General features: G+C 33.8%; 1 protein-coding gene across 2 annotated transcripts; it reads right to left on the bottom strand.

The window, feature by feature from the left end:
• Window positions 1-1408: 1408 nt before the first annotated feature.
• LOC106050933 (uncharacterized) lies at window positions 1409-25313 on the bottom strand. Of its 2 annotated transcripts, none has more exons than XM_056032156.1 (7): window positions 24858-25313; window positions 18532-19020; window positions 16236-16314; window positions 14969-15114; window positions 14366-14506; window positions 13913-14089; window positions 1409-5506 (listed from the first exon to the last, which is right to left on the bottom strand). In XM_056032156.1, exons 2-7 carry the CDS (start codon window positions 18860-18862, stop codon window positions 5046-5048), a joined length of 1335 nt encoding a protein of 444 aa, XP_055888131.1. In that variant the 5' UTR covers window positions 18863-19020; window positions 24858-25313; the 3' UTR covers window positions 1409-5045. The 2 variants fall into 2 exon arrangements, with proteins under 2 accessions (XP_055888131.1, XP_013061467.2); XM_013206013.2 differs by lacking the exon at window positions 24858-25313 and adding an exon at window positions 19879-20067.
• Window positions 25314-25376: the final 63 nt, after the last annotated feature.

The following is a 25376-nucleotide window of genomic DNA, read 5'->3' as shown; positions in this document are numbered from 1 at the left end:
TATTTGAATGTATGAAATGCTACTCTCTACATGGTGTGCTGAAATAGCTATTTGTAGAGCTGATGATGTACTGGACATCAGTTGTTGTGAGCAATTGATCTACAAAAATTGGATTAAAAACAACTCTTGATTCAAATGTCGAAAGGATCATATGGTGATGTGAAAGACTTGCAATGTCTTCGGTATAAAATAATTTTAGGTTCAATAGCTCTAAAACTAATGTACATGTTTTCATTTCTTAAGTAAAACAGGACTTCTTTATTTCCACAATTAGATCTGATTCTATTTAGGTAATGTATGCCTGTTGACGACAACAGATTCCATAATGAAATGGTATTCAATATTGTGAAGGTGGATAGTTAGAAAAATCTTTATTTGCAGAGGTTTGCTTTAAAAGATTTACAAACGAGTAAACTCAACTTGCAAAACAAATTTCTTGACTTAAACCTTAAGTCACAAGCATTGGTACAAAAAAAATTAGTTTAATTTTATAAAGATGATTTTTTAATATCAATTTCAAGTATGAATAAGTCAGTTTTTTTTTTGGTCTCCAGAATGAGCTTCCAATTTCTATTCTCTGACAAACCTTCTAATACTATCGTGAACAATGAAATGAATTTTACAATTTAATTTTTATGTTTTGAGTACTGGTACTATTTATTAGTACAAATGTTTACATCAAGAAATTCAATTTTTGTTTAATCAAAATGCTTAAATTGTCATATTAATGATATTTGCTCAAACCAGTTTCTATGAAATTGACTAAATGTTACTTTGGGAAAACAATAAAACAAATTCAATACTATAATAGTTTTCTAAGAAACTAACAAAATCAAATTTAAATATATTTGACATATCTTGTGGTGTGGTATGTGTAAAGGAATTTCATCATAAGTTTCAAACCTGCTAGGTATGTCAAGCTGAAATTAGTTACAATATAAAAATGTTCATTCCTAAAGGAACCTCTGAGCTTATATTAAAAACATTAAAAAATCAATTAATTTAAAGGTGCATGTCCAAATTGTGTTGAACAAACCATGGTGGGCAATCTCTAGTCATTTGTTTTCATAGATTAGTAAAATAATATTGGTAATGGAAATATAACTGGCTAAAGCAGGCTTGAATGGAATGATTGAAGGTTTGTTTTTTTTATTTTGTAAATATGTGTATGTAAAAATAATTTCCAATATTATTTTAACAATTCCAATGCAAACATGTAGCTTATGTACATATAAAGAAAGACAGGCAAAGAAAAATACAATGTAAAAAAAATTAGCTAAAGAGTTGTAAATGTGTAAAAACTTCTCTTAGATCTTAAGCCTTGGAAGACAAGAAAAAAAAAACTGGTCTAGAAGGCAGTTACAAACACATACATGCACATACACACAATGAAGAGACACGAAACAAGTTCATTTTGCAATTAAAATTTAAAAAGTAATGGGAAGCTGCAAAAACTCACAAATATATGTTCATCAGTCTGCATGTTAACAGCGCTGTATAAGTTAAATTATTATTATTAACATTATTACCCTAAAGAGTTCTACAAACATGTAGATTACCAACCTTCTACATCTAAAAAAAAAATAAAAATATTGATAACATTAATACTGACTTTAATTATACAATTGAAATATAGGAAAGCAAATATAAATCTTGTAGAAAATGTTCTTCTGGAGACTTGGTCACATCATCGAAACAAACAAATCACTTTTACACTTGGCTACATAGTTAAGACTTTCATTTTTTTAACCATTCGATTACATTATTTTATAATGGTCATATATAGAAAGTGCTTTTCTTTTGGCATAATACCAGATAGTATAGCCTTAGTTCATTTTTAAGCAAGCATATAGTTTATTTTTTTGACCAGTAAACCAATATATCATAATAAAAAATTGAATCCAGAGAATGGGTGAAGTCAGCATTGCTTGGAATATATAGTGTCCGGTCACTTATACCCCTGGTCACTTAATTCACTAGTCCTTTGATCTCTTTATCCAAGAAATTTGAATTATAAAAATTATGGACAAATCTTTGTGTGTATATTTGCAGTTGAAAATAAACCCATTAACAGCAATAAACAAAATACATATTTGCACTGATAATTGCCCAATTTACCATATAAATGTTTCAGCAGGGTTTGACTAAACTTTTATGTGTGATATGAATTTGATCCAGAGAATAGGTGAACTCAGTTAAAACTGAAGCCATTATATTCATTGTGACAAAAATCGAGACTGATGTGGAAAAGATAGAGTGATTGGTAAGTTGACCGTCAGGAAAAAGGTTATGAGCGGCATGATCATGATTCTTCTAATAATATTAAGCTTATCTCTTGTAAAATTTCCACTACTTCCACAATACCTTGGACTTTAATGATAACCTAGATTAAATTCTGTATCCTAACTTGCACACCTCAAATATTTTGCTACATCAAGAAGATAAATAAGCTTTAATGCAGTATGTGCAGGATATTGTAAACATCACACCCAGATTCACAATATATAGCAAATATTACTACTTAATATATAACAAAACATGACTATGAGGAACCGATTAAAAAACTTAATTGAACATAATATCAATAAATACCAAAAAAGAAACCATATGAATGTTTATAAATAAAATAAAAAAGTTAACAAATGTATAGGTTTTAAAATGACCAGATCTGAGAACAGAAAACATGGAATGTAACAAACACTTTGTTCTCATTCACTGTATATACCTTGTCATGGTCTTCTGATGAAAAAACAAAACATGAAACCTGGTGTGAAAATCTGAGTCTTAGAGTAGAGTATGTTTTCTAAAAAAAAAAAATTTGACAGAAACATAAAACAAACAACAACAACATAATGCACAGAAAAGAATACACAATTTTTACTATACTCATGTTAAACAAAAAAAAAAGATTTTTAATCAACGAAAAAATTACAATTTGGAAGTAGATTGAAGACCATTTGAGAGAAAATAAGAACTAAGGATCAATATTATTTCAATTCAAAATTTATAGAGCTCTTTTAGGCTTGACATAGGAAGACATAGTTTCTTTATTCATGACAGAAAGAGTCATTATAAATAATTTTTTTTTGCCTTTACTTCCAATCCATTCTGGTCTCCTTAGCCACATTGAGCTAAAATGGTGAAAGCACTTATAAAAATGAACAGAAAACAATTTTCAATTCTGACAAATGGAAAAAATAGGTTGTTTTAAAAGGTTTGAAAATGTAACAGGAGAAATTGAATTATTTGTATAATTGACTGGTAGAGAAACAGTAACACACTAATCATTCATTTCGAACTAGATTTTGCATAAAACATTATATGCAAATGTGGAGAACCAAAAGGTAGTGATTATATTATGTGTGGATAAAGATAAAAAGTTGTACAGCTCTACACACTTTCCTCTGCCAGATTTGTGTCCCTTGAGCCTACCATCAAAAAGGTCAATGAGTTTGGCATGAAACACTTGTCAGAAATACAAGTATGAATGGAAGACTTATATTTACATTTCCCTCTCCTCAACCAGTGCACACAAACTACACAAGAATCTAGAAATTCATTGTAATGGTTTCTAGTAAATGCCATTTTTTGTACTTTAACTTGTATAATTAAGACATGAAAAAAAAAAAGAATTCATGGTTATGAAATTCTTCTAGTTTGCAAAATGTTTAAAAAGAAATAGGAAAAATTGAGCTGGTGGAAGCATGGTGGCTGAATTATCCTGCATAGATAAAGGTAATATTGTTATTATCAAAGATACATAAAAAATGTATTAAAAAAAAGAAAGTAAAACTTGATATTATGTAAAAATGCAAATTATTAGCATTGAGGTTGTTGTTTTTTTTTAGATCAAGTTTATTTGTTAATGAATTATTTTTTTTTATTACCATGTTAATTAATAAAGGCAAACAAATACTTACAGATATTAATTCATCAGAAATTAGAAATTTTAAAACATATAAAATGTATCTCCTATTTTAGTATCTCCATGAGAAAACTGGCTGCTATGTTAATATAAAACCAAGGAATAAACACAACACTTTATAGGCAGGGGAGTCAACTTCTTGTTTTTTTACAGAGTGATTATAATAACTATAGTTTATCTTGCAATCTACCTACAATGACCCAAAGTTTGTTTTTTTTGTGTTTTTTTTTTTTACAGATTTCAATATGTTTAGGTCGGTTATCACCCTTCAAAGACATAAAATCTACAACTCAGAATTATTTTGTGAAAGAAAAAATGTTTGGTACAACAGGATGAAAAAAAAGCTCTTTTTCTTAGAGAGATTCCAAATTTTTTTTTTCTTAAAGACTAATACAAGAAATTAAATTTAGAAACAGTTAATAACACAAAACTCTAAATATGCTTAGAATTCATTTTCATTTGACTCAATAAAAAGTCAAGCTGTCAATACATAGGTAGCAAGTATGGTTACTCAGCAGTGAAAATTGTAGTAGCCAACCTGAGAGGTTGTAAAACAAAAACAAAAAACTACCACCTGGTAAATAATACATTTTTACGAAAAACAATTGATCAAAATTAAGTGATTAACAAATGAAATAGTTTAATGAAAAGTGAAGATAAAAAAAAAAAGAAATTTTCTATTAATGGATTCTATGAAAAAATCTGCACATTGTTGAAAAAGGCTGATACTGAAAAAAAAAAGGCAAAATAAAAAATTTGCTAGATTTAGAAACAGTATTTAAAGTAACTAACTAAGCATGAAAAAAAGCAAATTGTTGAATTGGGCTGAGAGCAATAAGTGGTTGGAATTAAAATTTGTCATATCTAGAAGCAATTTAAAAAGTAATCTTTTGTAGCAAACACTGTTCACAAAGTTGAAACTTACAAAATAGTGGAGCATAATGTATCATAAAACCCATTTCAAAATAATATTTTAAAATTTTTTTTTGTTCCCAATCTCACAATATGGCTTCACAATTTCAATAAAAATTATTTCTAATTTTGTTCCTTCTCACCAAAAGCCACCACCACCCGTCTCACAGAAGGAAAAAATTATAACCTTGTCAATAATAAATTAAAATTAGAGTTTAATACTTGATTTACAAACTTCTAGTGCAGCTTCAAGACTTAGAAAGTTCTTATCTCCTGTGATCTGAGAGAGGTCATGCTGCAGCCAGGAAGACAGTGACTGTTGTACTGTTGAATCCCCGAGCTCTGCAGATGAGAACCTAAGCTGGTTTAAGATGGTGTGAACTGGGCACCATGTTAAATAGACTCCATTTTTCTTATACCTGGTGATGTTATGAGCAAAAGTCAAGATGGAGTCTCTAGCATTGTAGACTACGTCTCTGTGGACACTGGGACAGGCAGAGGCAAAACAGGAGATTTTTAGAAGATAAGTTCGTTGCCAAGTGTCATAGACTGAGTTTACAAAGTAGATAGGTGTGAATACAAACTTGTAGTACACTTCAGGCAGCAGGCACCTCCATCTTTCAGTTATATTTGGTTGTGTTTCTGTACATTCTTGAATACTTTTGGAATCTAAAAAAAATATATATAATGCATTTCAATTAAACATTAAGTCTTCTCCAAGAAAAAAAAAAGACCTTTGTTTCAGAAAATCATAAGAATCTTATCAAATATAAGAGCGAAAATGAAAACTGTAAATACAATCAAACCTTATGATAACAAGCACAAATACTGTTTGTAATAAGAAATACTTCTTCAATGCAGAATCTAATATGTGCAACAGGTTACAGATGCCATTATATCCTAACATCAGAAGATATTGAAGATAACTATCTATCACAGAATAATGACCATTGAGCAATGATCCCTATAGTTTTACATCCCTTATATAGTCTCATACAAAGTCTTTTCTGGATTGTTTACATCATTGTTAGTTTTTTCCTCAACATATTTTTTTTCTAAGTATTTCTAAATACTGATTGCTGACATCAATAACTCTCCAAGGTCTAATAACAAACAAGTTTCTTTCTTACACAAAAACAATGTGACCTAGCTACCTGGTCAGTTCTCTCCCCCCCCCCCCCCCCCCCAGATTGCACACTGAGGCCTGACAAGCTCTCTCTTTTTTGGCTTGCAAACTAAGGCATTAGAATTCCTTTTTCCTAGTGTCACAACACAAGATGTCACAACGTGTGTTGTGGTGCCGGGGATTTCACTTGAATTAAAATAGTTGAATAAATGACGATCTAGGATTCACAATAAAAGATTCTTTGCTAAAACACAACTCTGGAACTTTATTTAAATATAAAATGTAAGTACAGCTTATGTACAAGTTACAGATCAACACGTATAAAAAAACATTACAAAGGCTTTAAATCAGAGCTCTTAGAAACGTGACTATCTACTAGGACATTCTTTCATCGACTGGCGTTCTTTCTACTCTCGTCAATTCTCTGGCGCTAACTCTTTAAAAAAAATGTCTTTATTTATTTTCAAATCAACCAATAGATTTGCAACATCATAATTACGTCTCGGGTAAAACCTGAGGCGCTGTTAAGGATCTAGATTTGTGGGGTAATTCCTGAGGCTCAGTCAAGGGTTTATATTTCTATTTACACATAAGCTTTTAAATGTGAAATATACAAATAAATCTATAATGGCATCTGTGACATATTACCCCCCCCCCTCCATTTAGCATTTGTATGGTAATAGAAATGCGTAAAAATAATACATGTAAAATGTCATCATTTGGAAATATAAAAAATTAATTATGATGTTATAACTCATTTGGTTAGTACTAATGTGAAAATGTGTACATGGAAAAATATATTGCATATGAAAAATTGACATAGAAAAAATTGATGTATACATGACAATCTTCTGAATAATGATACTAAATGTAATAAAAATCTTAATATGTGTGAAGCAATGAAGAATTTCAATTATAAGTCATGTATCTGTACTATTATAATAGGATATATGCAATAATAATATACCTGAAATAAAATACCTGAAATAAAATGCTCATGATTTAAAAATTAAAATGTCTGATGCATGTCATATGCAAAGATGCTGAAACATAATAAACAAAGTATCTTGAATGAGTGACTTTCCTCAGTGGGTTGCTTGGTGCTGAAAAAAATGTAATATCTAATATAGAACTCCTGTGGAAAAAATGAGTAGACAAATTAATTAATTAATTAAATATAACTGGATAATGTTCTTCCTTGACGAGTATGAATGATAATGAATCAAGTGATACTAAATATGCTATAGTACATATGTAAAGTAGAAATGTAAAGTTCGGAACCCTTCTGAATTGCCGACATGGATGTGCATATGCGTTTTCTAAACTTGAAGAAAAGGTCTTTCAGTTTATAAAGCTGTTGTCTCCATGTCATAATGATCTCACAGATAATGTCTGATTGAACCGCGTTTGAGTTTGGTGAAAATAAGAACTGTCCGAAACCAAAACTCAATTTTCTGGTTGATGAACTTTGACGCTGTAGAACAATGGTAGCAGAATGCTTTGCATTAGAATGTTCCATAGAGCAATGACTGAACATGTCTGAGTTCAATCGGTCAAAACAGCAATGTTGAAGAAGTTCATTTGTTCCTGTCTGAAGAAAATTTGCCCTTTGAGTGGACGGAGGATGAAACTTGGTGTTGTCAATGTTGTTGCTCTCTGAGTTGCTTTCAAATTGCAGGACTGAAAAAGTTTCAGAAACACTGGTTAAGAAATCTGCATGGTCTGTAAACACTTTAGTGTCCTTCACTTTCTGTAGTGCTATGTCATCCAGAGTGATGACCTTGGGAATGTCAAATTGATTTGATGTTGGTAATGAAACATCTATCTCAGGAATGGGTGTTGATGATGTTTCTTCTTCTTCCTCAGGAATAGTTGCTAAGCTTGTAAAATTATCAACTTCTGCTTTGATGTCTTCATTATCTGTTTCATGGTAATGTTCAAACATATGAACATGAAATACTCTGGTAACCTTGTTGACATTGATTTCATAAATATCCATCCATCCCAGTGGCACTACAGCCCGTGGAGGGCTCTGGCCTGCTTTAACACATCCTTCCATTCAGATCTCTCCTGGGCCTTTCGTCTCCACGCCCTAACCCCAATCTGCTTCAGATCTGCTTCCACGTCATCTATCCATCGCATTCGGGGTCTGCCTTTGGGTCGCCTCCCTTTTGGTTTTTGCCTGTATACGATTTTCGCCCCTCTGTTGTCTGACATTCTTTCAAGGTGACCTGCCCAACGTAGTCTGTTCTTTTTAATTTCGTTCACTATTGGTGGGTCTTCATATAATTGATATAACTCATGGTTAGTGCGTGTCCTCCACCCTGTTTCATCCTGTATGGCACCATAGATTTTCCTAAGGATTTTTCTTTCCCAAGTGTTAAGTAAATTTTCAGATGTCTTTGTCAGTGTCCAGGTCTCACTTCCATACATTGCTGCTGGTCTTATTATAGTTTTGTATATTATTTTCTTGGTTTTACTTGAAATCATTTTGCTCTTAAGTAGATGGTGGGTGCTATAAAATGCCCTGTTGCCTGCTGCTATTCTTTCCTTTATTTCTGTTAGTAGGTCATTTTTTAAATTAATAGTACTTCCTAAATATTTGAAAGTTTGGACGTTTTCAAATTCGTGGTCTTTGATTTTGATATTTTGTCCCTCTGTTTGATTGTCTCTTGTCATTGTGATGTACTTGGTTTTACTGTCATTGACCTCAAGTCCTGCTGGTCGAGATGCTTCTTCTAGTTGTATGAAGGCTCTAGCGATGTCAGAGGTTTCTTTACCCAATAAGGCAATGTCATCGGCATAAGCAAGGTATTGTAGAGGTTGGCTGTATATCGTCCCTGTTGGTTGTGGACCCATGTTTTCTCTCCTGAAGTAGTTAGTAATAGTTCCCCTTGTGTTTATGTGTATATTTCTTATAACTCTCTCCAGTGTTAAATTGAAAAGCATGCAGGAAAGTGCGACTCCTTGTCTTAATCCTCGTTTAATCCTAAATTCCCGTGAGTGTTCTCCTTGTATTATGACTTTGCTTTTTGAGTTGTTTAATGTCATATGTATAAGTCTTGTCAGCTTATTGGGTATTCCAAAATCCTGTAGTGTGTCATATAGGTATTTCCTTCTGATACTGTCATAAGCCATTTTATAGTCTATAAAGAGTTGGTGGATTGGTATGTTGTATTCATGGCATTTTTCTAGTATACATCTTAGTGTGAAGATGTGGTCGGTTGTGGATTTGTTGGGTCTGAAACCACATTGGTAGTCACCTAAGATTTCTTCTGAATATTTTCCAAGTCTCTTAGTTATAAGCCTAGACAGTATCTTATAAGTCACATTTAGTAGAGAGATTCCTCTGTAATTACAGCACTTTAACTTGGATCCTTTTTTGTGTATTGGGGTTATAAGAGCCGTTTCCCATTCTGTTGGTATTACTTCTTCTTCCCAAATTCTTGATATTAGTCTGTGTATTTGGGAATGTAAGTCTTTCCCTCCATATTTAATTAGTTCTGCTGTGATTTGGTCCTCTCCTGGTGCTTTGTGATTCTTCATGGTCCTAATTATTTCTGATGTTTCAATGAGTGTTGGAGGGTTCACTAAGGGATCTGGTCCCCCATGCGGCAGTTCATATTCTCCATTGTCTCCATCTTCAGTGGTATTTAGGATCTCCTCAAAGTATTCAGCCCATCTCTCAATGACCCTGCTGTTTTCTGTAATAAGCTGACCATCTTTGTTCTCACACATGTGTGATCTAGCTTGAAATCCGTTCTTTTCATCTTTAATTTTCATATACATTCCTCTCATGTCTCCCTCCTTTGCTAGTTCCTCAATTTTAGTGATCTTGGACTTTTCCCATTCCCGTTTTTTCTTTCTTACAACTTTTGTGGCCCTTCTTCTTGCTTCATTGTATTGCTGTCTAGTGTTCCTGGTTTCTCTCTGTAGCATTATCATTCGGGCATTGTTCTTCTCTTCTATAGTTTGTCTGCATTCATCATCATACCACCCTATTTTCTCGTTCTTTTGTTTAAATCCAACTACCTCTTCTGCTGTTCTTTTGATAGCATGCTTTATTATTTCCCAATGCTCATTTATGTTATTTTTGCAGTCCTTTTCTAATGTTGTCAGTTGTGTTTGGAGTGCCATTCTATAAGTTTCTGCAACAAGTGGGTCCTTTGTGAGTTTTTGACTATCATATTGCTTTGCTCTCTTTCTTTGGTAATTGTGTATGGTACTTATTCTTTGTCTAAATTTAGCTTTTACTAGTAGGTGGTCTGAGTCAGCATTAGCTCCTCTGAAACTTCTTACATCTAGTATGTCTGATCCATGTCTCTTATCTATGAGTATATGATCTATTTGATTCTGGGTGTTGCCATCAGGTGAGATCCAGGTTACCTTGTGAATATTCTTATGTTGGAATTTTGTGCTGCTGATAGACATTCCTTTTCCTGATGCAAAATCCACTAATCTTATGCCATTATTGTTGGTCTCTTCATGTAAACTTTCTTTGCCAATTATTGGTATGAATGCTGGTTCCTTTCCAATTTTTGCATTGAAATCTCCTAGGACTATTTTGATGTCATGCTTTGGCGCTTCATCATAAATTCTTTCCAGTCCATCATAGAAGGCTTCTTTTGTGTTATCATCTGCATCTTCAGTAGGGGCATGAACATTGATAAATGATATGTTGAAGATTGATTTCATAAAGCAGGTTGGAAATCTTTCTGGTGATGGTAAATGGACTTTGCCATTTGTAGAATAGCTTGTTACTCCAATCTGGTAACAGTAGATTGACTTGATCTCCTTGAGCAAAATGTCTTGATTTCATGTGTTCATGTAATATTCTTTGACTTTCAATGTTCTTGGTTGTAATGGCTTCTTTAGTTGACTCACATTTTTTCAAATGAGGAATTTTTGTATAAGTTGTAGAGTCAAGTTGAACTGTTTTCCTTTTGTCTGGTATAGCCAAAGTTGATTGAGTATAAGTTTCTTTAGTTTCTGCTTCTGGTTCTTGAGACTTGTCTTGATTGTAGCAAGAATTTTCAATGAATACCATAGTATTGGTAGATAATGATGCAGATGCAGTCTTGTTCAAGTCTTGATGTATGAAGTCATCATCAGTGGTTAGGGATGGGAAAGTAATTGGTAGGGATGGGCTTGTATTGTCAGGTAGGGATGGACATGTAGTAGGTAGGGATGGACATGTAGTAGGTAGGGATGGACATGTAGTAGGCAGTGATGTCCCTGTAGATTAACTTGAGTCATGATGCATAGATTCATTGTTGTCAATTCTGGCTTTGTAGTCTGGTTCATTCTTTGTTTTAGTTATGTTGCTTTTCTTTTGAGTTTGTTTCTTCTCACAATAATCATGTTGACAATGTGAACAATTATTAATGTATTTCTTGACATCTTTGGTCAAGCTAGGCCAATAATATTCTTTGGCTATTCTCTTCTTAGTACTTGTTACACTCATATGTATGGTTTCATAAAACTCATGCTTGGCTTTGATTATTTGTTGTCTGTACTTCTGTGGTACATATATTTGTTCAATTACATTGTACTTGCGGAAAATATACTTCTTGAGAAATCCATCTTCGAGATATGCTGTACGCTCTCTTAATTGAGCTTTCTGGTATATTCTTGTTAATGTTGCATCATTCTTTTGTTCAGCTTTGAATTCGGTATTTTTCAATTTTAATAATTCTCGTTTTAGTTCTTCTTGCCGTCTTTTGTCATCTTCTCTGTCTATCTCAGCTAATTTATTATCAAACCATCTTTCTCGTTCATGTGAAGGAATATTGAGTTTTTCTGCTAAAGCTATGGCTTCACCTATTATGTCTGTTGTTAAAGTCATGTTACAATGTTCTTTTGCTTGATATTCTCTTTGTTTTTCTGCTTCTTTATCTTCTTGACGTATCTTTGTTTGATATTCTTTTTCTTCCTGTCGATGAACCCATTCATCTGGTTTAGGTACTTGTTTTTCTTTAGCTATGTCAAATAATTCTAACCATCTTTGTGTTCTTGTCTTTGGAGACATGTTGAAAAATATACCAACTTGGAATGTAGAAATATAGTAACGTTTTGAATATAACAAATCAATGTTAGTTATGCCGTAACTGGCTATGAAGTATAACTTTGTTTTACAGTAGAAGTACTACTGGAGTCGTACACTTCGATATATAGATCTATTGAGCCTAGTACTTTTTTTACTGGTTTAACAGTTGGTTAAATCTGGTCTTCTGTTTACTTTGTGCCAGACAAATGATTATTTACTGGTCTTCTTTATAATGACTATAATGCCAGTTATTTGCTTTACTGGTCATTTATATTGCCAGTTATTTGCTTTACTGGTCTTTTTTATAATGCCAGTTATTTGATTTACTGGTCTTTTAATAATGCCAGTTATTATGTATATTGGTCTTATTCCTTTTGCCAATTACATATAATAATAGATTTCGTGAGTTAGACGTAACTCTAACGAAAATCTTTATAAAAGAATTATTGATAACCAACTGACCTGTTAAACACAGAAATTCTGTCCTCCGTTAAATAAGAATGAAGTTCCTTTGAAGAGTTTAGAAATTGGTCCTAGATCTTGAATAAATTTCGTTAGAAGTTGTCCATAAACTTTTATTAGTCGGAGAGTGCCAGATGTCACAACACAAGATGTCACAACCTGTGTTGTGGTGCCGGGGATTTCACGAATTAAAATAGTTGAATAAATGATGATCTAGGATTCACAATAAAAGATTCTTTGCTAAAACACAACTCTGGAACTTTATTTAAATATAAAATGTAAGTACAGCTTATGTACAAGTTACAGATCAACACGTATAAAAAAACATTACAAAGGCTTTAAATCAGAGCTCTTAGAAACGTGACTATCTACTAGGACATTCTTTCATCGACTGGCGTTCTTTCTACTCTCGTCAATTCTCTGGCGCTAACTCTTTTAAAAAAATGTCTTTATTTATTTTCAAATCAACCAATAGATTTGCAACATCATAATTACGTCTCGGGTAAAACCTGAGGCGCTGTTAAGGATCTAGATTTGTGGGGTAATTCCTGAGGCTCAGTCAAGGGTTTATATTTCTATTTACACATAAGCTTTTAAATGTGAAATATACAAATAAATCTATAATGGCATCTGTGACACCTAGTACTTTTCTATGCAGGAAAGTCTTTTCAAGTTCTAAGTAAGGAACATGAGGCATGGCCATACCAGAATTTTTTTTTTAACAATAATTTAGAAGTTATCATGAGACCCAATAAACTTTTTGATCCTGCTGCATGGCTTTCACTTTTCTTTTTTTGTCTTTCCAGTTCTATTGTTTAGAGTCCAACATTGGTCTCTGTTCACACTGTTCTATTTAGAGTGATTATTAAGTTCTACTTGTACTGTTCTATTTAGAGTGATTATAAAGTTCTACTTGTACTGTTCTATTTAGAGTGATTATAAAGTTCTACTTGTACTGTTCTATTTAGAGTGATTATAAAGTTCTACTTGTACTGTTCTATTTAGAGTGATTATAAAGTTCTACTTGTACTGATCTACTTAGAGTGATTATAAAGTTCTACTTGTACTGTTCTATTTAGAGTAATTATAAAGTTCTACTTGTACTGTTCTATTTAGAGTGATTATAAAGTTCTACTTGTACTGTTCTATTTAGAGTGATTATAAAGTTCTACTTATACTGTTCTATTTAGAGTGATTATAAAGTTCTACTTGTACTGTTCTATTTAGAGTGATTATTAAGTTCTACTTGTACTGTTCTATTTAGAGTGATTATAAAGTTCTACTTGTACTGTTCTATTTAGAGTGATTATAAAGTTCTACTTGTACTGTTCTATTTAGAGTGATTATAAAGTTCTACTTGTACTGTTCTATTTAGAGTGATTATAAAGTTCTAATTGTACTGATCTATTTAGAGAGATTATAAAGTTCTACTTGTACTTACTTTCAATGGAATGAAAGCTGTAAACAGACTTAAACAGATTGGCTAACTCAAAGTTTCCCCGAACATCTGGCAAGTCCAGGAACATAGCAGCATCGACTAAAGCATGTACTGTTTTGACTGAATGGGGCAGCATGGTGCGGAGACGGTCAGCATGGATGAGAGCAGCTATACCACCAGCTTGTTTAAGAAAACATACATGACATCAATAAGGAACAAATACATAAAATCATTCAAGAACAAATACATAACATTAATCGAACAATACAGAATAAGAACTAATTTAACAAACACAAAGAAAATAAACAATAAAACATGAAAAACTCAACTGGAAAGCAAAGTAACTGCAATGACAGCACATTAGAATACAAATGGTAAATCTAGGGATTACTGATATAGAACTTAAATAACTTTGCTCCTTTGCAATATTCAGTCTGTATATAAATCATTACTTACCAGATGAGCCAGCTAGGACAACTTGCTCTGCTTCAGCCAAATCTGTTGATTCTTTCAGATAATCAATCAGAGCTTCAAACACCACTGCTCCTCTCAAGTACAAAGACTGTGATTCATAACTGCGGACAGTGGAGTCATTGCCTGGTATGTAGATAAACAGTTGATCATATTATCTAGACTTTTCAACAATGACTTAAGAGCATCCATCTCTTTTTACAACAATCAATACATTTATATTAATAGCAAATTATCATGAAAGTTCTACGCATATGGTGTTTTTCAAACAAATGTGTTCTAAGAAGTAATTGTTTTTATAAAATTGAGTTAAATCCTTCTAAATATTTAGTGATATATCAAAATATTGGGATTATAGATATATCTTATCTTATATAATACAGACGTTACTTCAAAAAAGAAGATGATTACGTCCTACACGTCATGCATTTAGTCATGCATAACCTATATAATTTAACTAAAGTAAACTAGATAGTTAAGAAATGAAAGAAAAAAAAATGCATGAATTGGTTGGCCTTTTTAAAAATTTCTGTTGCACAGTAATCTACTAATCAGAAATACATTTTGTGTATCCAATTAAATACTTACCTAGGAAAGAAGAGCCATCACAATAATGCAAGACCAGAACATTCCAAAGGCAGAAATCTGGGTTTATTTCACAATCATTAGAGAGAATGCCAACCATAGGTATTGATATCTTTGCAACATGTGATGATCCTAGTTCTGTTAGACTCCTATGTTAACAAACAGAAGAAAAAAACATACAAATATTTAATGTGACGCACTGGTCAATATGTGTTCAATTTATTAATGAAAATTTTAAAACATTTAATCTACAAATATTCTAAATAAAACTCAGAAATTTCTTAGGCAAAAAAAATATGATAAGACTGTTTTGCAACCAAATGTATTTCTAAAACCTATAATAATAAGGCTTGTATTCGAGTCCGAAGATTAATGAGGAATGCAGTATTTTCTGTGGCTATATAGCCCTAGTTGCGACCTACAAATATTTGGCACATTCAGCGCAGGCATAACCATTGTCTGCAGGTGGTCAATCTAGATTTTATTTTCGCGCCTATGTCTGTCCTCAGCAGCGGATTTCTAAAACCTATAATCCCCAAATATCAAGTAAAAGGAGCTGATTGCATTTACAATCAACAAAATCACAGGCAGACTTTCTCAATTTGTTAAGCACAGTCTCTGAGAAAGATGCTTAATAGCTTTTCAAAGCATCTCATCTCCATAACTAAACTAAAGTAAACTAACACTATTGTCAGAGTCTGACTCTCAAACATTAATATCTACTCTTTGGGTATATCCAGCCCAAATTGTGGTGCTATCCAGGTCATAAAAAATTTGCAAACAGTGCATAATGAGACTACAGATGCTCAGTTCCATTAGTATTGACAGTAACCTGTGAGATGGAGATTTATATAGCTATCATGCCAAAAAAGGTGTACAGATATTTGTGCAGTTATATTTGTATCTTGAACTTTGAAAAAGAAGCTGTGGTTTGGGCAATTCTAGCAAGCATGTGAAAGCTGGATCTTTTCACCTTCACCTGTCCTTTAGTCTGTTGAATCTTTGGGGTAATACATGTGATCTGTTGATCATCTTTTAATTCAGATAAAAGCTTTGAGCTATTAGATGATTTCGACACTAGTTAGCAATTCTTTGCTTGACTTCATATGTTTTCCCACACTCAATTCTAGACTTAAGCAGGTCGAATAGTTAAGACAATGGGAAATGGTGATTTGATAAACAGAGAAATCAAAATTTTATCTATATACTTTTTAAATTTTTATATCTATGGAAGTGTGAAATGTTTTATGATAAGAAACTGAATAATTACCTTTGGAAACAATCATATTCTGAGTTACACCAGGCGCCTCCAGGAAGATAAATGATCCAGAACTTGACAGATAACAGGCCTGTTCAAAATTAATGTTGACAGAAATTATAGAGGAAATATTTAATACAGCGACAATGTCAAAAGATCAAACAGTAACATCACAAGATTTTATAGATTGCAAAAAAAAAAAAATATTCAACAAGAAAAAATACCAAGCAAATGAAGAAAGTTAGACAAAACAGAAAAATGGATGAATATTGTTGGCTTTTTTTTTTTTTGTTAGCATATAATAATAATTTTATTTATAAAGCGCTGTTAACAAACAAAATGTAGGCTCAAGGCGCTGTGATAACATTACAAACATAAACACGAGAACTAAAATGACAAACTAATCTAAAAAGGTTTTAAACAGGTAGGTCATTTTGAAAGTAGTGTATCATGTTATCTGTCTGAAATCAATGGTGAGTGAGTTCCAAAACTTTGGTCCATGCACTGAAAAAGCCAGCAGACCGTAGCTTTTGAGGGATAAACGTGGCACCACTAGAAGCATTGAGTCCATTGAGCACAGTGTTCTCTAAGGAACATACGGAGTGATCAGTTCACTAAGGTACAAGGACATTTCTGTATTATAGATACACTGATGACAAAGTGTGGCCACCTTGTAGTCGATATAACACAAGACAGAGGAAATATTAGCTGTAGTGGTAATTCAGCCTTGCGTCCCCATCCCAATGGAATTTTGATACATTCTTCCTCTATTAGCTGAAATTTTCTTCTGAGCTAAAGGCTCTTATTCAGTTTGTTCCACATAAAAATAGCATTATGTCCTGTCTTCATTTGCTTTAAAAATAATTTTGGTCAATATTCTTAACTCCCTTGAGAGTGAGTGATTGTGTGCAGAAAATAAATCTTAGCCTCATGACAAGCCATTTAAACTCATAACTCCATTTTTCACCTCCATCTGTCAATAACTTTAAATGCTAATCAATGCAACAATACTGCAAACAGTTCAAGCTGTGACCAATGTCACGTTTTTACCCAACAAACAGACTCTTAAATAATAGACATGTTATTTTCATTCACCAATATAAATTATTCTAAAGCCTTTTTTTTTTTTAGAATATAATTACATTTTTTCAACTTGAATAGATTACATTTTTACATTGCTTCTATAATTGTGTGATCTATATGTCAATAAACACAAGTGGTAATTGAAATGTATATCAACTCTCTCAACCATATAAATAAGGTAAAATACCCAAGTAAGTAATAAGGTTTTCTATCATACCATTTTCTTCAGAAGCATAGTTAGTAAATGATTATGGGGCAGTATAGGAGTTTAGCATAGCCCTCAACACTAAAATCAGACTGATGTGTTCCCTGGTCATGGTCGCATTCCTAGATGTTTAAAAAGCTGTGACACTGACTGCAGAACTACAGAGGAGGATCCTAGCAATGGAATTGAGACGCAACAGAAAGGTCTTAGGTATCACATAAAAGACTGCATCACAAACAAAGAGATTAGAGACAGTATTAGTTCAGCAATTGGATATGCTAACTGCAGTAAAAAAAAAACAAAAAAAACACAAACATAAACTTTATGGTCATTTCACAAGGTCCTCAGGGCTCACAGAACAACTCTTTCAGGGATAAAGAAGAGGCAGATGGGAAGACAACATTGTCATTGAAAGAGATTCTATCAAAGGCAAAAGACAGAGAGAAATGAAGAAAGACTTTCAACAGATCTTCAGTGGTGCCCCAAATGTACAACAGACTAAGGGATAGGGAAATTGTGGCTCTATGACATTTTTTTCTATCTAGAGGATCAATACTATGCTCCATGTTAAGGTAGAGTGAAAGTACAAATACCTGATAGTATCTGATCAAATCAAATTGGATTGAACTGAACATTGATCAGATTTGGATCATATATGATTGGATCAAATCAAGATCCTAAACAGATCTTATAGGGTTTGACTTGATAGAATCAAATCAAATAGAATTGGATCCGATCAAATCACAAACAGATCAGATCTGATTGAATGGCATTGTCATTGAAAAAAATCAGTATTTGAATTCAACCAACAACATCCCCATTATCATTATGACACTATCAACTTCACTATCAGGAAGTGCCAGACTTCCCCAAACCTTTTCCTCCCACTCACCCATGAAGAGAGTGTAAGCTAATAGTAGAAGTTGAAAAATTTAAAAGTAGTAAAATACACAAAATACATTTTAAAAGTCACTATGTAAAACCTCTAGTAATACCAAAATGATTTAGGATTTAGCTTACTTGGTCTAAAGTAATATGCAGGAGGTGATCCATCAAGGCAGAGAGCACCTCTTGAGTGAGCAAATTGCGATGGCAGTGTTACAAGCTCAGCATCTGAGTCACTCTCAAGATGAAAGTGGACAAAGTTCACCTTGACAGTGGACATCAGCCGGATGATGACCAACATGAAAACGATGACTAAAAGCAATATTAGGTGAACATAAAGGCGCCTTGAGCAAATGAGAGGTGGCAGCATCTGTGGCCTGTTGTATCTATATGGTACAAAAAGCATGGCTTTCTGTGATTCTCCTTGAGCCTGATCCTTCAAAGATTTTTCATTCTGTTCTAACATTGTAATGGGTTTTTTTAAATGACAAATTTAAAGCATTCCTATATTAAAAAGGATTAATCTTTCTTTTCCTCTTTATTCTAATTTCCATCATTGATAAATTAAAAAATTGACAAGCACATTCTCTTTCATTGGACTTGTTAATTGAAGAACCTAAAAAACTGTAAAAGAATTGAATAAAAGAGTAATTAGAGATAAAAAAAAAATTTAGATTGCACAATGTAAACTATCATAACAAAATGATAAATAGTATTTGAATTTAATGATGTTTTTAGTAAATATTCCACTTCATACTCCATGACTGCAAGCAAGTAGGTTGCGGCTGTTTATTTGGTATTCACAGCTAACCCTTATATCTAAGGGTCCTTCCCCTATCCGCCACCTGGGGACGCGCTTGGTAGAAGGCGGTAGCTCCCCCAATGGATACATACACATATAGAACTAGAAGGAAATGAGAAGGCTGACACACTTGCCAAGAGTTGGAGGACAAACTCACAATTAAACATTGCACTCTATTCAGAAGAAATGAAGAAACAAAGGGATATAACTCTGACATACCTAAATAACAACAAAGAAACAATAATACAATGCATTCAAATCACCATAAACTACTCACATCCTCACTCTCTTGATATTACTGTTATAGTGTTATTATATATATCAAATAACAATGTAAACTCATACTCATAGAATAATAAATATATATCTATATTAGAATATAAATAGCACACAAAAAAAAATTATCAGGCCTACATAGGGACATAGTGTCACATAGGACTAGGATATGTGTATATGAATAATTATAATAATATGATTGAAATACTTAATACATTTAAAATTACTTCCTATGAGATGAAAATACTAGAATAATAGTATAGAGTATAGACTATAAAGTCACTATAGACACGATAGTAAAACTAAAACCTTTTCAGAAATTTGAGAAATTGTATTCAATTCAAATTCAAGTATTGTAATTAATAAGTTAAATTGTATAATAAATAAGTTAATAAATCACCCACACGCAGGTTGCCAGATACTTTGTTACACTTTCTAACTTTCTTGTATACTATTCTAGATATGATTCTGAGTGTATAACCTATTAGACCAAGATATTTATAGATCTATCTAGACTAGTACGAGTGATCTAAATCTAGACGTCTAGATATTACTATTATTTGATCTAGACCTAGTAAAGCACAATAGAAAATATTGACAATAGAAAGCGTTCTTATCTTTCGAAAAAGAGATTTCTCTTTGTGAGCACAGCTTTATTACCTCCCTTTTTGCATTCTACATAGACATAAAATCTCTATGGCATTCTACAATTAAAAGAACAAATCTTCCGCTGAATAAGTTATTAGAAAACATCCTAAGTTCCCAGATATACATCTTATATTCCTTACTTAAAACAAACGAACTGCTTCTAAATGTCTAAGTACTCCAAGTTCCAAGTAATGCATAATGTTAAGAACAAGGATCCCTATCCCTTTGTTTTTATATTTCTAGACTGTTTTCGCATATAATATACTAAATGAGCCCACTATAATTGACATAACATTATTCCTAGTCAATACATGTTGTTAACTGACTGAAATTAAAATAATGGCATGTCCATAGATGTCCATGGATAGTTAGGCTATTTCTATAAATAATCAACATCTAGACACAAGCAAAATATTAAAGTCTCAAAACTCTAACATATAGATAAGGTTGCATGTCAATGTGTATGCACCAGGAGGCCCATTTACTCCGACTTCAGCCTGCTTTTCTTTTTGGGTGTGCACCCATAGCCTTTGATCATCCAAGATCATCGGCAAGGCAGCAGGTGTTTATTTTCGGAGTTTTCTCTCGTAGATGAACTGCTATCCCTATATAGCTTACTAGTTTCATCTACCCGGGTTTAGAGTTAGAGCACCCTATACTCGCTTTTTGCAATCATTTCCCTGGATTTCTGTGATGTTTTTAGTAAAACAATAACACCGCCTAGCAGTGGCGTACCCAAGGGGGGGAGGGGGGAGAATTTTAAGCTCCCCCCGGGCCTCACCTGGGAGGGGGGGGGCCCAAATGGGTGTCCGAAATGTATTTGTAAATACATAAATTATTATATTTGATTGACAAATAGTGTCAACGGGTGTCTTTTTTTTTCAACATTTATTTTAAACTTTGTTGCCACGAATAAAACTGCATGATAGGCCTATAGGCCTACAGCGAATTCGGGTATCTTGTTACCTTTACTAATAATAGATCTAAATGGCGAGTATTTTATGGCTACACTAATTAACCTTGAAGCAAAATTTACAGAATCGAGTATAACAGATCGAAAAGTTTTTCTTAATAATGCTAGAATAGTTCATTATTCGGGTTTGGCGTCTATAATTTCATAATTAAACTTCACACTCGAGTTATTACCCCTCTATTCATCTTTCCTCAATCCAGTAGAAACTCTTTTTATTTCCATCTAATCCTTTTGCTTTCGCACAAAACATAAACAACAAACAATGACATAATATCATATAATATTAGCACATCCTTCCTTTTGAAGTTATTATCACATCCTTCCTTTTAAAGTTCTTAAGAGTGATATCTACTAGAAACTTTAACAATTCGTCCACTTCTGGTTGTCTTGACTGGCATAACAAGTTCTCTAGACGTTGGTCTATAACAGTCTGTTTCGTTTGTTCCAACAGTTTGCAGTTCATTGTCTTCATCGGTATCATAGTACCCAGAGATGTCTTCATCGAAACTCTTATTCAAAAAGCGTTGATTTCTTCTGTATGTTTTCCATCGTTTGTCTTTATGATGTAAGATCTGGGTGCTGAATGTTTTTTTATGACAACTGCTTTCTGCCATGTTTGACCTAGACGAACTCTCCGACAGAATAATCTTTAGGTAGTCTTGCTTTTGCATCGTATTTCAGTTTGCTTTTCATCTGTCGTTCGTTGAGTAATGTCTCTGCATTTTCAGCTACCGATGGTTTCAATAGTTTGCGATCAGTTGGAATGATTCCCTGAATCTTCTACTCGTCAGCAGTTGTGATGGTGAATACGGCAGTCCGCTTATCGGAGTATTTCTATACTCGAGCATAACGAGATATGGATCTTTCCCACTTTTGATGCTTTGAATACTTTTGCTTTCGCACAAAACATAAACAACCAACAATGACGTAATATCATATAATATTAGCACAGAATCTTCTTCATGCAGTGGAAAATTAAGAATTTTTTGCCTATCTTGAATTCTGGTCAAAGCTCTTGCGCCCAATTAATATAGTTCAGAAGAAATACAAAAGTCTGGACTGCATATACGGGAAGCTGCTAAAGAAATTAGTACCCTTTCATGCTTTCTGCAAAATGATGAGAAACTGACAAAAACCCAATCCATCGAAAAAGCAAAAGAAGGTAGTGAATAGCTTCCCTGTAATCAAAACAACCAGAAGAAAGAAAAGACTTGATGGCAAGTTGAGTTCTAATGTAGGACTGTCAATAGAACTGCAATTCAAACGTGTTGCGACAGAAGTGCTGAACAGATTTCATATGGAGATGAAGGGTAGATTCCAAAAGCTGGAAAGAAAATGGATACCTTTGGGTTTCTTCTTGAACCAAGACACCTGTTAGATGAAGACACGCTTATGACAAACTGTGTTACTTTTCCCGTTTGTATGATGAAATAAATGGAAAATCGCTTTTTTTAATGATGTCATTGATGCACGAGCACTTTTCATCAACAAACCAGTAATACAATCACCAATAGACATATTGAGGAAACAGGCTTCATATGGTAAAGTGTGCTCAAACCTTGCAACCTCCTCCGAATACCGCTAACTCAGGCCACTTCCATTACATCATGTGAGAGATCATTCTCAAAGCTCAAGTTCATCAAAAACTATCTCAGGGCACAATGACGCAAGAAAGACTTATCATGGCTTTAATGTCAGTGAAGTCGCAAATACTAGAAAGTATCAATGTAGATGATGTTATAGATTTCTTTGCTGCACATAGGCCTAATGCACGACGTGAAGCGATATCAATTGAGATTTGTCACTTGTGCATTATTTAACTAATAAACAACGGTATTATTCATTAAAAGAGTCTTAATGATTATTTTTTGTTAAGTTTACTGATATACTGAACCAATTTGATTTTAGGCTTATGTATTTTTGCGTACATTATCTCATGTCATAGGACGAATGTCAAAATGCAAGGGGCCCCCAAAGAGGTCAATCCCCCGGGCCCCCAAATCCCTAGTTACGCCCCTGCCGCCAAGCGAAAACGCACTAAGCGAATCCATCTGAATGTCCAAGAAAACATTCTTCTGGACCAGAGTCATTTCGCCCGTATGCAAATTACCACCCCAGTGGTCAATGGTCACATGCCCTAGCTTGCCCTCCGCCCACCTCGCCACATCCGTTCACCAACAACTTCAAAGAGCCGGCACAGATAGCCGCCGTTAGGCATGTATTAGACAAACAATGGCTCTATCTCTCATAATGACAAGTGGACAACATAAATACATTTACACATAGAAGCTTCAGTGGGTGTGAGCAATTAAGCTGTGAACGTAAATATAGAGTTAGGTGCTGAAACAAATGTGATACATACATATATTACCTGAGCTAGCCAGGAAAACCAGTGACTTGGCAGAATTTAAGTCATTGGTTAATATGCATGACTAAATGCATGACGCGTAGGACGTAATCATCTTCTTTTTTTAAGTAACGTCTGTATTATATAAGATAAGATAAGATATATTAAACATAATAATGGTCACATGCCCTAGCTTGCCCCTCCCCCCCCCCACCTCGCCATTGACCATTAACCACTGGGGTGGTAATTTGCATACGGCTTTATCGCTAGGCGGTGTTGTCGTTTCCAGGGTCACTGGTTCGAGCCTTGGTCGGCACAGCCCCTTATTTTCGTAGCATTTAATTCACTACTTTCTCTCATATAAAAAACTTGGTCCCTGGTGCTGCTGTTCATTTATGTTTAATATATGTATATATCACATTTGTTTCAGCACATGTTATACTTCAACTCTATATTTACATTCATATCAATTGTAGGCCTATACTCAACCGTGACCTCCGTCACCTATATCGAAGGTGTGGACTCAACCCACAAATAGTAACCAATAACACTGCATCAGCCATCATGGCCACTCTTTTATAAAGTAACTAGCATTAACCACCGGTTACGCCCGTTGATTTGTTCTCAGGCTATATATTATTTATTTTGTTATGGACCCCCTCCCTTGTTTTCTCACTTAGCCTACATCTTGGACGGGGACACTACAATTCGTTCACTGGCATTTCGTTCACCAACAAATCGTTCACGACTTTTCATTCACACGACAATTCGTTCACCAGACATTTCTTTCACCCGACAATTCGTTCACCCGACTATTCATTCACGCGACATATCGCTCACCGACTATTCGCTCACAGACAACTTGTTCACCGACAGTTGGTTCACGACTAATCGTTCACGACGAGAATAAATAATATTAACAATATGTTACTATCCAGTGAACGATTTGTCTGTGAACAATTTGTCTGTGAACGAATTGTCAGGAAACTTTTTTTTCTTTTCAAATTGCTTTTATATAGCGCATGCTCGGTGCGCTATGGTCCTATCTCTTTTGTGGATCTTTGGCGCGGAGGGGAGGGGGTATCTTGGAGAAGGTTTCTGTGCTGCTTTTAGGCGTTTAGCAAACACACCTCTGCTCGAGCCGGGATCCGAACTCGAGCCTTGTTAGATTAGTCTCTGAAAAGAGATAGGCCTACATATTTTCATACAATAAAAAGTTAAAGTTAGCTTTCAGATCTCCTTTTGCTGTTTAACTTGGCGTTCATAATTATGGGCTACTCATGTGACATGACATATTAGTATATCAGCGAATTAACTCCAAAAGACATATAAAACTTGTAAAATGCTTTTTAACTTAACTTGATCTAGTAAATAGTCATGTTGCTAAGAAGATATACTAATTAGGCCTAACTCACCTAGAATGTTGCAAATGCTACCAGAAAGTTTCGTGAAGTCTAAAAGTCGAATTCTCAGCTGATAAATTATGTGAGGCTATTTTGTAGGGACTACTGCAAAACGGATTCTCGTTGTTGTTTTTTGAAGGCTTATTTCATAACCCGTTTGCAGCGCGAATGATAGACCAGCTTATATATAAACATTCTGAATAATTCACTTTTGCTATGATAATCTCTGTTCTTACTTCTACACTCGTAGATGAGCATAACTAAAAATTGCAACATCTTATTCCGCAGAATATAAATGTAACACAGAGACTATAAGGAGGCTAGGAAAGTAGGCTAGATCACATCTTGGCACAGCCAGGGATGGTGGTTTCGGAGTTCGAAAAATTTGATCTGTTTTCTTACCAGTCGCTGGTAAATCTACGAGAATTCAAGCGGGAGAAAATGTAAAGCAAACTAGTTACCTAATCCCGAGAGGATGGGAGGGGGGGGGGTAAGAGAGGGTTAAATATCCAAATGAAAAGCTAAACCAAA

The sequence above is a fragment of the Biomphalaria glabrata genome, chromosome 6, assembly GCF_947242115.1.
Source record: "Biomphalaria glabrata chromosome 6, xgBioGlab47.1, whole genome shotgun sequence".
Taxonomy (NCBI): Eukaryota; Metazoa; Mollusca; class Gastropoda; family Planorbidae; genus Biomphalaria; species Biomphalaria glabrata.
The sequence above is the reverse complement of the archived record's forward strand: the minus strand, read 5'-3'. Positions and strand labels throughout refer to the sequence as shown.